This window comes from Camelina sativa, chromosome 16 (genome assembly GCF_000633955.1).
Source record: "Camelina sativa cultivar DH55 chromosome 16, Cs, whole genome shotgun sequence".
Lineage (NCBI taxonomy): Eukaryota > Viridiplantae > Streptophyta > Magnoliopsida > Brassicales > Brassicaceae > Camelina > Camelina sativa.
In genome coordinates, this window is record NC_025700.1 from 24,114,222 (window position 1) to 24,126,687 (window position 12,466).

At 34.2% G+C, this 12,466-nt stretch overlaps 6 protein-coding genes across 7 annotated transcripts in view; 3 read left to right on the top strand and 3 right to left on the bottom strand.

Moving 5' to 3' along the window:
- Window positions 1,146–1,813, top strand: LOC104752155 (60S ribosomal protein L39-1-like). The gene is made up of 3 exons (XM_010474221.2): window positions 1,146–1,233; window positions 1,344–1,447; window positions 1,549–1,813. Exons 1-3 carry the CDS (start codon window positions 1,231–1,233, stop codon window positions 1,595–1,597), a joined length of 156 nt encoding a protein of 51 aa, XP_010472523.1. The 5' UTR covers window positions 1,146–1,230; the 3' UTR covers window positions 1,598–1,813.
- On the bottom strand, window positions 3,067–3,658 carry LOC109129710. Its single transcript, XM_019238479.1, has one exon. It carries the CDS (start codon window positions 3,415–3,417, stop codon window positions 3,193–3,195), a length of 225 nt encoding a protein of 74 aa, XP_019094024.1. The 5' UTR covers window positions 3,418–3,658; the 3' UTR covers window positions 3,067–3,192.
- On the bottom strand, window positions 3,707–5,789 carry LOC104753987 (probable receptor-like protein kinase At1g80640). Of its 2 annotated transcripts, none has more exons than XM_019238477.1 (8): window positions 5,522–5,789; window positions 5,310–5,442; window positions 5,122–5,185; window positions 4,929–5,025; window positions 4,734–4,836; window positions 4,431–4,549; window positions 4,264–4,353; window positions 3,707–4,091 (listed from the first exon to the last, which is right to left on the bottom strand). In XM_019238477.1, exons 2-8 carry the CDS (start codon window positions 5,341–5,343, stop codon window positions 3,963–3,965), a joined length of 636 nt encoding a protein of 211 aa, XP_019094022.1. In that variant the 5' UTR covers window positions 5,344–5,442; window positions 5,522–5,789; the 3' UTR covers window positions 3,707–3,962. The 2 variants fall into 2 exon arrangements, with proteins under 2 accessions (XP_019094022.1, XP_019094023.1); XM_019238478.1 differs by having other exon boundaries at window positions 5,310–5,449.
- On the top strand, window positions 5,789–6,480 carry LOC104752156 (the record flags this gene model as incomplete). Its single annotated transcript, XM_010474222.2, has 1 exon — window positions 5,789–6,480. A coding segment is annotated over one exon (297 nt), but the record flags the coding sequence as incomplete, so codon positions are not given.
- On the top strand, window positions 7,175–9,911 carry LOC104752157. Its single transcript, XM_010474223.1, has 5 exons — window positions 7,175–7,680; window positions 9,101–9,154; window positions 9,244–9,306; window positions 9,397–9,468; window positions 9,573–9,911. The coding sequence occupies exons 1-5, from the start codon at window positions 7,291–7,293 to the stop codon at window positions 9,747–9,749; spliced, it is 756 nt and encodes a 251-aa protein (XP_010472525.1). The 5' UTR covers window positions 7,175–7,290; the 3' UTR covers window positions 9,750–9,911.
- The window catches only part of LOC104753988, a 3,316-nt gene continuing 2,313 nt past the window's right edge, over window positions 11,464–12,466 (bottom strand). The window contains exons 4-8 of the mRNA XM_019237841.1: window positions 12,411–12,466; window positions 12,240–12,309; window positions 12,079–12,150; window positions 11,866–11,979; window positions 11,464–11,775 (exon numbers count right to left, since the gene is read on the bottom strand). Coding sequence (XP_019093386.1) covers window positions 11,716–11,775; window positions 11,866–11,979; window positions 12,079–12,150; window positions 12,240–12,309; window positions 12,411–12,466 — 372 coding nt within the window. The 3' untranslated portion in view covers window positions 11,464–11,715. The remainder of the gene's footprint in view (window positions 11,776–11,865; window positions 11,980–12,078; window positions 12,151–12,239; window positions 12,310–12,410) is intronic.

Genomic DNA, 12,466 nt, shown 5'->3' on the forward strand with positions numbered 1-12,466 from the left:
TAATGGGAGATTCCCAAAAGAGTAAGGAAAAGGGTTCATATAGTCAATGGGGACCAGAAGAGACAAAAGTGCTAGTAGAGTTACTTGTTGATGGAGTTCACCGAAACTGGCGTGATAATAGTGGTAACTTTAGCAAGTTAATTGTGGAGCAAAAAATTTTACCAGTTCTTAATGAAAGACTTGGATGCCAAAAAAATCACAATCAGTACCTAAGTAGATGGAAATACTTGAGAGAAAGGTACAACCATTATTTAGACCTTCAACGCTTCAATTCTGGATTTGGATGGGATCCTTGAAGTACTCTTCACTACTCCGAATGAAGTGTGGGAAGAGTACTTCAAGGTATGTTTTTAATAAAAGAAAAAAAAAAGTCATGGACTATGATTCACAATCTCTCTATTTGATGAGAGTGTTTTCATGACTTTTTCTATGAAGAAAATGATATAAAATCCTAAACCAATAACATAATAATTGAATTCATTAACAATCCATGATTCTTTTGTTTTACTTGAATAACATAAAATTTTTAATGACTTTATAAAACTCTTAATCCAATAACACTAGATTTATAAAGATTTTAGATAACTTTTTATAAATCCACAACTAATAACACCAAATTTTAAAAGAGTTTTAAAAAGTCTTGATTGAATAACAACATATTTTACATAACTTTTAAAGTCATTAAAATTCTCTTAAAATCTTAAACCAATACCCCCCACTAATTAATAATTATTGCATGGTAAGGAGAATTGAAGTTGAATATTTTGTAGGTTATATTCATACAAAAATGGTTAGACGGAATCTTTAATTAAACATATACAATTGATCATAAACCCATTAATTGATTATCAGATCAAAACTCTTAACCATTGTATAGAAACATGCTATTTTGGTTATCGTACTATTCTTTTAACAATTTCGAAAATCTGATCGAACCTATTGAAATGGTCTAACCAAACCATCCAAAGGTCGATACTCAAATCGGTCCAATTTCAAAATCAAAGGGTGTTTAGAAAAATGGGCATATGTGGACTTGAGCCCAAAATCAAATGATGCCTAGAAAAATGGGCCAATGGGCCAATGTGGCCCAATAAGAAAGACTCTCTAACCCTAAAATCTCGTCGGCGTATAAATTCTCACCGCCACCACATTTACAAGCTTCTTCTCCAGATTTAGGGCTTCACTTTCGTTTCGGCTCGGTTCCAGAAGCTAGATCGCAGAAGCTTCAAGATGGTAAGTCCATCTCTCATCTACTTCAATCTTAGTCAATTTTAGTATCAAAATGTTAACGAAAAGTTCGAAACTTTGAATCATTTTGATGATCTCTTCATTATGTGAAACAGCCGTCGCACAAGACGTTCATGATCAAGAAGAAGCTTGGAAAGAAGATGAGACAAAACAGGCCTATCCCTCACTGGATTCGTCTTCGTACCGACAACACCATCAGGTTTTGTAAACGAATTTTATAGCTTTTTTATGTTTTGATCGATGGGTTTAGGGTGGAATTAGTGAAATCATATGTGGGTTTGTTTCTTTGGTTTTTTGTAGGTACAATGCTAAGCGTAGGCATTGGCGCAGAACCAAGCTTGGATTCTAAGTGGGTACTGTTGCTTATTGTGAAAGCTTTGATCTTTTCTATAAAGACTTGTTTTTTTCTTTCAGTTTTGATTGTGTGGCAGTATTACATTGTTCACATTTTGTGTAAGACTTTATTTAATCATTTTATGTTTCCGAATCATTGGTTTAAGAGTACTCGTTGTAGTAACATTGTGGTTTTCACTAGTTTGAAGATTTGGAAATTACTTTTTTGTTATCTTGTTTTATTCACTACTCTTCAGTCAGTAGGATCAAGTTTGTCTTCGTATGATTATCTTAGGTACTTAAGATGCGTAGTTAGTGTAGCTTTTGAGGTTTACAGAAGTGCAGATGAAGTGAGACGAATGTGTTTGGTGCTTATGATCATTGTGTATGCCATCTTATCATTTTGGTAATTAGATAACTAATGGTGTTTCTTTGAGGCTTGAGATAATATTTGAGTATGGTGCTATCTATCTACACCTATTATCGATTCATTTGCTAGGTTCCTTTCTCTTATGGTTGCGATAAGACATCAACGTAAGTGAACACAAAGGAAATAGATTTAGGTAGTCTTGTGCGTTTTGCATTGAATCATGTCTCCTTAATTAGTCGAACGGTTAGAATTACTTGGATACTGGACCTTGATTACTCAAAACGTTTTGAATTACTTGGCTAATTTAGTTACTTGTTTGGGTAACTGAAAAACGATTATTTACATAAGAGTATATATTATTTATATGCTCTTGTTACTCTGAAAATTTTTCAATTTTTTTTTACTACTTATATATTCTGAAAAACATTATTATGGTTTTGTGCGATATTTACTCTTGTGGGTCGTGAGTGATCTCACTTGACAAAATGAATTTTGTATAAATTAGTTAAAATCGTGCTTTGTTAAAAGTATCAGTAAAGAAAAACACAATTGTTAATCCAAAAAGCAGTGAGGCATTAGAAAGTTCAAATGTAACAATTGTCATTTTGCTGTATAAATATACAAATCTCAATGGTTAAATACAAGAAGTGACGAGGTATTTGAGAGTTCAAAAGTTAGGTTTGACCTATATTTTAATCCAAGTGTACCCCATTTCTTGTTTTGGTCGGCCATATGTGTTGTTGCTTCCATTGCTTTTATGTTCCCACCGTCGCTATTGACTGTTGGCCTAGCTCTTCTGATGCAAAATTCTTCATGAAGACTAAAAGGATTTCTTAAAAAAGGATGATGTTATTGTAGTTTCTTCTAATGTTTGGTTGCTTATATAATTATAGTTGCAAAAACAGATCAACCCACCAAAATACAACAACGTTGATTAAACGTTTCTTAAAATTTATACGCTAAAGTTGAACTCAAGACATTTTACCACTCAGTTGTATAACAAGGAACAAGTCAATATTCTATAAAGCATCATTTTAAGTTGACAAAACATACCAATTTAGCATCATTCAAATCAATTCACTCTCTATTTCCTTATATATAGTACAGACCGAGATATACATATAGCTAGATCCATCAACGTTTTCTTCTTTCATTTTCATACGTTCCCTTCTTACCCAATTTGTTATATAGCCTTCGTGTCACATTTCAACGTTCCTTATTCAACTAAAGAATGTGGAGATTCATTTTGGTGATGTGTCTTCTAGCTTTGCTCGGAAAGGGAAGCTCGGGGAGACCGCCGATATGGGAGAAGGATTTGGGACGATGGTACGGTTTACATAACAAGCTTCAACGAGGACCGGTTCCTCCATCAGAACCATCTCTATGCCACAACAAACTAAACCATCTTTCTCATCCAGAGATTTATTCTTCCCAAACTTACGTTCTCTGCCCATGATCATGCTCATTCCATCCTTGACATCATTGACAAATGATAGTCAATGATTAAATTCCATTTGTTATTTTCTTTATCTTTGCTCAAACATAATTCATTGATGTATGAATCTATGACCTTTTGGTTCGACTAATCCAGAATCTAGAGGCATATGATACGAGAGAAGTCATTTTTTTTTTCAACAAGCATTGTATTGGAATTGAATCTAGATGATGATACCAATTTCAAGTCAGTTCGAATTCGAACCAGATCGATCAAACTTTATCATGTTAGATTGAAGTAATTTGTTTTCGAATTATGAATTTATGAAACCATGTTAAGTTTCCACATTTTTCATAACAACAAATTTAAGACATGTGATATATAAACAATTTACAAATTTTATAAAAATATATAGATGTAATTATAGAACCAAACAACCCTGGAAATTAAAACTTCTATTCTCGCATTCTTACCCCCAAACTTTGAGATGAGTGAATCACAACCCTATACAAAAATAAAAAAGAGGTAAAAGATCACTCATCATAACGGATTTGGATTTTTGGTGTCCGATGTCAATCATCTTGTTAACCGGTGAGTCCCTCCTAGCTCAACTGGAACCAGTGGAACAAGTGAATGAAGAACATCGGTTATCAACGGCCTGTAACTCGGTTCTGGCTGCACGCATAGCACCGCCATGGCTGCCACCTGCGAAATATTTAACAGCCTTGATTCAATAATCTACAAAGTATTTGCAACCTAACCATAACCGGTTTTACATCACAAAACCATGAATTCAAAGCCTAACTATTCAAGCAACATTCGAGTTTAGTCACACAAACAAAATAGACTTAAAACCGGTTCTATCTTAAGACCAAACCTGGTATAAGTGCTTGAGATCCATTGTATCTTTTATAACCGAGTCCACGATGTTTGGAAGCTTAGATCTATCAGTAAGTTGTGGCATTGCCTGCACCATCAACACACTATATACATCACAAACCAATTAATTTTAATAGAACGCTGTTAAACCGTATAAAAACATACCCAAGTCACAAGAGACTGGCATTGAGCTGGAGTCAGTTTCTCAACCGGCCGTCTACCCAACAAGAGTTCAAGCAGAACCACCCCAAATGCATAAACATCACTCTTATCTGTCAGTTTACCTACACACATATATCCAAAATCACACAGTTCTTTTCATCACAAAACGATTATTTGAGCTGAAATGTTAATGAACCCATGAGAGAGTGAGACTAGTACTCACAAGATGAATTATTATGTGTTACACAACTAACCTAAGATATGAGAACTGAGTCATAGTTAAGAATAAACAGTGAACATAATTACCGTCTAGGAGATATTCCGGAGCAACATAACCAAGTGTCCCAGATAGTTTAATGTTGGCCTTGCCATGCTCATCAAGCGATACAGCAAGACCAAAATCTGAAATCTGCATTTTTGGAACCAAACAGTAGTTTTACACTAAAACAAGAACGAAGATCTAATCTAACAACATTCCAAGAAAAAAGACTCGGTAGGAACCTTGGCGTTGAAGGAAGAATCAAGAAGAATATTCGAAGATTTCAAATCCCTGTGGATAATTGGTGGACGACAATGCTCATGGAGATACTCTAGCCCTCTGCGATCAAACAGATGAAAAACCGGTTCCTCAGAATCAAAACCGAGATTAACCGACGAAAAAACCGGTCAAGGAGTTATAAGTGTCGGCTATTACCTGGCTGTATCAAGAGCAATCTTCATACGCATGTGCCATGTTAGAGCTGATCCACCAGAAGGCCCTAAGACATTAATTATATAGATAAAACTAATCAATCATGATTATTAATTCATATAATCATTTTTATTTTTTTACAATACATTGGGTTAAACAAGATTATACATATGAGAACATGTATTTTTTACCATGTAACTGCTCATCTAAGGATCCTTTTTCCATGAGCTCATAAACGAGGAAACTCGAGTTGATTTCACTTGCAGAGCCCAACAATGAGATAACGTTCGCGTGCTGGATCTTGCTTAACAAGTCAACTTCATTCTGAGATCTCCAAGAATCAGAGATTTACAAGTAATCAGAAGCTGAATCAGGACATATATATGTTTATGTTATTTTTTACCTGAAATTCACGTTTCGCTTCTTGGCTAACGTTTTCGATCTTCTTGGCTAAATTTACATCGAAGAAGACACACGCTGGCTAACAAATTAACAATCCTCTAGTATATAAAAAAAAAACTAAAACTATCTTCTTCACCATCTCAAATCATCATCTCTCTTTTTACAGTTATACCCTTCTTCTTCCCCAACTCTCTCATTTTCCTCCAGATAACAATCTTCTCAGAAATCGCCATGGAAGTCGCTGTTCTTCATCCTCGTGATTGTCTAAACGATCTCTTCTCCACAAACAACAACGTTCTCCCTCCTCATCGTCATAAAAAAGCCAGATCTGAAATCTAACCGTCGGATCGGGACAGATCCGGTGAATATTTCGACTCCGATCAGAGTTTCTTCGAATCGGAACTCGACGCCGGCTTTGTTTTACGCTGGTCCAGTAACATCGACATCTCCGCCGCCGAGTGAAGTCCCTTTACCGGCGTTCTTCGCTAAGAAAAGCGTCTCTGTGTTCAAACCAACCGATGCAACCAACGATCTCATCAGAATCCTACGCCTAGATATCGCGTGATTGATTCATTTCTGATTTCTTCCTCTGATCGTTCAAATAAACCGGTCCGATCTCGCATTCTCCGGAAGTTAGAAGATGCAGAGACATCTTCGTAATGAAAAAATTTCGAATTCTTCTCTTATTTTTTTCAAGGGGAAAGATCGAAATTATCTTCTTCTCAACAAGTCTTAAGTTTCACTTCTAGGGTTTAGTATTGTAGTATATGTGAATAGGCTTTTCGCATTTCTTTAAGTCTATTTTGAATAATGTTTGTCTTTAGAGTTTCATAATGATCTGTTAAGTGTGATTTAAGGTTCTAAGTAAAGATGTGGTTTTTACTGTCCAGTGGTATCCGATGTCATATGTAATCGTTTTGTTAGTGAAGAAGGTATATGAGACTTCATAGATTTGCAGTTTTTTGCATCATGTTTTAGTGAATAGAGATCATAATATCATTATACCAATGTTTAGATCAAAACTAAAGATTGGATGTAGTAATCAGTTTGTTCAGTTTACGAAATCATGTTTCTAGTGTTGGTTTTGGACCTTACGGTCCAGAGATAGCAAGCGAAGTATTAGTGAAAACATTGGTTTATAACTTATTTTATAACTTTGGTAAATGTAACTAAGCCTTTGTCAATCTCTAATTATAGTTGACTATGGGGTGGTTTTTGAATGTCAAATTGGACATTGGAGTATCAAAATCTTGAGGTTACAGTTCCACACACAAGAGGCTATTCTCATCTCATTCTAAGTCGGATCATAAGAGATGGAAGAGAGCTCTCCATCAAAAAGCAGATTCGGTTGGACTCTAAATATTGGGCCGTAGTTGGGCTTAGAATGAGCAAAGAAGATTTGTTTCCATCATCTTTTCACCTAGCTGCAACACTAATGTGGTAGGTCCCAGTTTTAACCAAAGACCCGATCTTAAAAACCATTGTGAGAAAAAATACAAAAAAGATTCTCAAAATTGAGATATAAAATGGAAAAAAAACAATTTACATAAATCAGGAAATTAATGACAAAAAAAAATAAAGAGAGAATGAAAGAAAATATTAATATTAAGGAAGGGAAGGAAGGCAGGCTCATATATATATATTCATTTATCAGAGACTCCCCTCACATTCTCATCTCTTCCTTCCTTCTCCTCTTTCTTTTCCATCTCTCTCTCTTATTTTTTTTTTCTCTTTATCGCCGCCGCTTCTGTTACCTTTGAGCCGATTTCGATGAGAATAACGTCTGTGAAGAAGCCTAAGATGGTGGATGAGTGGGTGGAGACGGCTTTAACAGACGACGTTATGTTGGTGGAGCTTCTTCTCCGACTCAAACACGCCGGAACTGTTAAATCCGATAATCAGGCGGTTAATCTACCTGAATTACGGTGGGGGATTCGTCAACGGCGGTCACGACCTTCGAGATTAGGAGGGGTGGTTAATGTTGGTGGCGTCGGAGGTTATCTGAAGAAGGAAACTGATTCGGCTAGAGCTAGTCCGATGACTCCTTTATGTTGGAGTGGCGGATCTGGTAGCGGCCGATCTACTTCTCCTTCTACCGCAACCGCCGATGGTTTTGAAGATACTAGTCGTCTAGCTAGCTGCTCTACATCCGGATCTAAGGTATGTGTTTGTTACTTCCTCCATTCTCCAAATCCTTCTTCTTCTTCTGGATCTTCGTTCTTCTCTGGGTTTTTTTTTTTGTGTTTTCCGATCTCTCAAATACGGCGATTTTGCCGTTTTTTTCTTTTGAAATCCCTAAAGTACCCTTTCTTCTTCCGTACACGATTTTTCTCAGTCTTCGGCTGATGATGTCATCTCTCGTACTCTTACGTACGTCGTCTTCGGCTAAAATGCTTTTTTTTAATCATATCGGTTTTTTATTTTGTCAGTTACAGTTTGTTTGACCTTCGTCGGAAAAAGTTATCTTCGTTTCCGGTGGAAATGATTTTTTTTTTACCTTTTTACCCCTTACTGTACAAACGCATGAAAAAACCTTCTCTTAGAGTAAATCACAGATCCATTCACGTCAAAGTATTTTTTTTGGTTGAGTTGAGATTTGTTTGTTGCTGACCTTTTTACCCCTGTCGATCGTCGGAAAATATTCTCCGATGACGATTAACTTTTTTTTTTGGCTCAGATTTTTTTTTTTTTTTTTTTAAATTCCTTTTTGGTAATTTGCACGATTCTTGGGTGGTGCTGACTTGACTAAAAAAATCTAGAATTTACTCAATTTTAACTGTGAAAATCTTGAATCTATTCAGTCTGATAAAAAAAAAAACTTAAATGGGTAACTTTTGTGAACCGGTGAAAGCTTTATTTTTTTATTTTGGGTTCAGATTTGTTTTTTTAATAGGATTTAGGTAATTTGCAAGATTCTTGGGTGTGACTTGATAATATGATAGTTTCCCATTCCCACTCTAGTGAGTGTTAAATCTAAGATTTTTTAATTTTTTATTGTGAAAAATCTTTGAATCCAATCCACCACATTTAAAGGGTAATTTAGTAAACCGGGGAGAATTGACCGGTTTGGGGGACCGGTCTGGTTTTGTTTGTATTATCTCATATCCCACAAATTATGGGGGGGTGGATTTATAAGAAACTTGTTTTTCATACAAGTAGCGCGTCTTCAGTATATCGTTTTATTGATTAATAAAAACGATGTCGTTTTAGGGTAAAAGAGAGTTAAAAAAATTTATTGTCGGATTGAATTTGTCGTCACGTGATTTTTAAGTGTTTGATGATCATGATGGTGTCATGTGATGTTGCCACGCCACGGAATTATCATGATATTAAATCTCTCTTTATTTGAAAATTACCAACTTTTTTATTTATTTAAGAATGGCCTTTTTGAGAATTTGGTTAGCTTTTTCTTTTTTTTTTCACTTTTGCTCCTTTTTTGTTGTTTGGTTTTTAATAAAGATCTCTCGTTCGAATTAAAGAGTCTCTCTTTATCATCTAATTCTCTTTAGTTTCAGTTTATTATAAGCAATATACTTATATATTGTTGTTGTTAATCAATGCGTGTGTGTGATTTTTGCAGGCAGTAAATGAATTCACCAGCTCTTGCTTTAGGAGATCAAAGAAGAAGAAGAAGGTATATTTATAAATAAAAGAACTCAACAAATGTTTAGAACATTCTTCTGTATGATCGATCTCTCTAATGCTCATTTTGGCTTATTGCAGACATTTTTCGAACTTAAAGACGCAGAGCACTTGCATTTGAAGGAAAGACTTGACCTTGAAAAGGTAAATTATAATGTTATTTGTTTTTTTTTTTACTGCTCTTGTCTCCTAAATCGTTTTATATTCTAATACTCTCTTTGTGATCATCATCAGAAGATTGCAAATGTGCAAGCAACCTACTTTGAACGAAATGCAAAGAACCAAAGCTTGAAGAGAAGAATTAAGGTATTTCATGTCTCTCTTTAAAACCTTAATTACTACTACCTTTGTTCGTTTCCACTGATCCTCGAAACCTGATTCAGATTCTGTTCTGTTTTTTTTTTTGTCAGCTTGCATACGCAGATCGAGGCAAGACAGATCTGATTAGTAGTAAATCAAATCTAGAAGAGTCTCGTAAACGTAGGCACTTAACGATCAAAAACGAAGAGAAAGGTTTCTTCTTCCTCCCTGATCTGAATATGGCTGCACCCACTGACGAAGACGAGACTCTGTACGGTACAAGCTAAAGAAAGCAGGATAGCAGATAGTAAAAAGAATGGTGTTTTGCTTTTTTCGGTACAAGTAAGTGGTCGGGGGTGATCGAGTAAGCGAGTTCACCTGCATGTTTTTATTATCACTCAAGAAGGGTAGAAGAAGATTTTATAAAAAAAAAAAAAAAAAGGAAAAAAGAAGAATGTAATAAGAGATTTTTCATTTTTTTTTTTTTTGGTTCTTGTCTTCTCTGTTTTAGTAGAATTAGGCCTGGGCATTCGGTTTCGGTTCGGTTGTATTCGGTTTCGGTTATTTTGAATATAGTAATATAGTAACCATTTGGATATTTTTGAAATTTCGGTTCGGTTCGGTTCGGTTTCTTTCGGTTCGGTTTCGGTTTGGTTATTTAAATAAATAACCATAACTAACATAAATTATATTAACATTAACCAAATAAACCAAATATAACCAAAACTAACCGAATATAACCAAAATTAACCAAATATACAATAACAAAAATACAAAAAAGGGAAAAATATGGATTCAATTTTACAAAATAGTATTTAACTTTGTAAATTCAAAATAATAACATTTACATATATTGATTATTTAAAATATTTAATTGTTTTGAATCTAGAAATAATTTATATTTTAAGTTTATTTTATAGTTTTGCATAATATNGTTGTATTCGGTTTCGGTTATTTTGGATATAGTAATATAGTAACCATTTGGATATTTTTGAAATTTCGGTTCGGTTCGGTTCGGTTTCTTTCGGTTCGGTTTCGGTTTGGTTATTTAAATAAATAACCATAACTAACATAAATTATATTAACATTAACCAAATAAACCAAATATAACCAAAACTAACCGAATATAACCAAAATTAACCAAATATACAATAACAAAAATACAAAAAAGGGAAAAATATGGATTCAATTTTACAAAATAGTATTTAACTTTGTAAATTCAAAATAATAACATTTACATATATTGATTATTTAAAATATTTAATTGTTTTGAATCTAGAAATAATTTATATTTTAAGTTTATTTTATAGTTTTGCATAATATTAAGTATATAATATTTGATATCTTCTAGGTTTTCGGATATTTCGGTTAACCATTTAATTGTCGGTTCGGTTCGGTTCGGTTTCGGTTAGTTTGGATATAGATTTTTACTAACCATTCGGGTATTTGAAAAATTTCGGTTCGGTTCGGTTTGGTTTTTTTCGGTTCGGTTTCGGTCGGTTATTTGGTTATCGGTTATTTTGCCCAGTCCTAAGTAGAATGATGTTTCTACTTCTTGTTTTTAAGAAGTAAACGAAAATTAAATTAGGCTTTTTCACTCTATTTTTTTTTTCCTCGGTCGTTGTAGTTATAGTACGCAGTTCAAGAAAAATATAGGCAACTTAAATGGACTTTATGTTTATTTTGGTAAATAGTTTATTTGTTTTCATTTTCTTACAAAATTGTCTTTATCGTCACGACCATGCTACATGAATGAAAGCTCTGCAGATCGAACGTTGAAAATGATAGCTTTTGAACTTTGACCTATGTGTGATCTGTGAAAGATAAGTGTTAAAGTGTTCTTTGTTAACAGAGATAATATGTGCATTTGTTAAAGCTTTACTGTGTTCTAATGTTCAAAATGTTTGTTAATAAGTAAGCTAAACCATTAACTTACCAGCAGGCAATATCAAAAACAAAAATGAGAGTGAAACTGAAACATAACAGCAGTCAATATCACTCTCGTTTTCAAACAAGATACCTCTTCATGGTCATATCGTTTCTTTAATAAATGACTCAGAAGTCAGAACTTTGTTTCTGTCTAAACCGGTAGTGTCTTCGTACGTTTTCTACTACTAAATTTCTCCTTTTTTTTTTTGTTTCCTTTTCTTTTTCATTCATAATTCTTGGACTTAGATATCGAATATACGAGTAAAGAAAACTATGGAACAGAGTCAAAGGAATTGAATCTTGCTTAGGAAAAATAATTTATTTTCAAGATTCCCAGTTGGGAATATTAGCCGTAGCTTCGTTCATCACTGTCACCAATGTCACCTGCATTGTGTTATGTCCACTTAATGATTAGGGCTGTGCAAGAGAAAGAATTAAAAAGAAACAAAGGAGAAGTTTTGTTTCTATACATACCACACTCTCGGGAACTCCTCGAGGAGGCAACGGAAGATTTCTTGGGGGCGGTTTACTCCCGTAAGATCGTTTATCGAATCTCCATTCTCCAATCTTCCCGATCATCATATTCCCCTGTAGATTATATAACCAATGGATACAATATATAACCAAGCGTATCTAATACATTCATTATTGCTAGTTTTATTGCTACTTGTTTCATGATTTATGTACCTTCATATCGAAATCGCACCCATAAGTGTAATGTATTATGTACGTATTATTTGTTTCAGGGTCCCAAGGAGGCTATACCAACAGACAAAACATGACTTGTTATGTTCCAAAATTCTGAAACTTTTGATATAATAGATAAAGTTTTATATATTAATCAAAACCTGAATCATGAAGTCTTTGTGTAGAATGTTGCTCACGCCGTGTAACGCTGAAGAAACAGCATATGCATACCTTGTAGTATAAATCAAACATAGGCCAATTAGAAAAACATTATTCATATATCTAGCACTAGAGGGGTCACATTAATTAAGGTAGAGAGAAAAAAAACTTACATTTCAAGGACCCAACCAAAAGCTTTATCTGTTTGTGGGTCATTCTTCATAGCCAA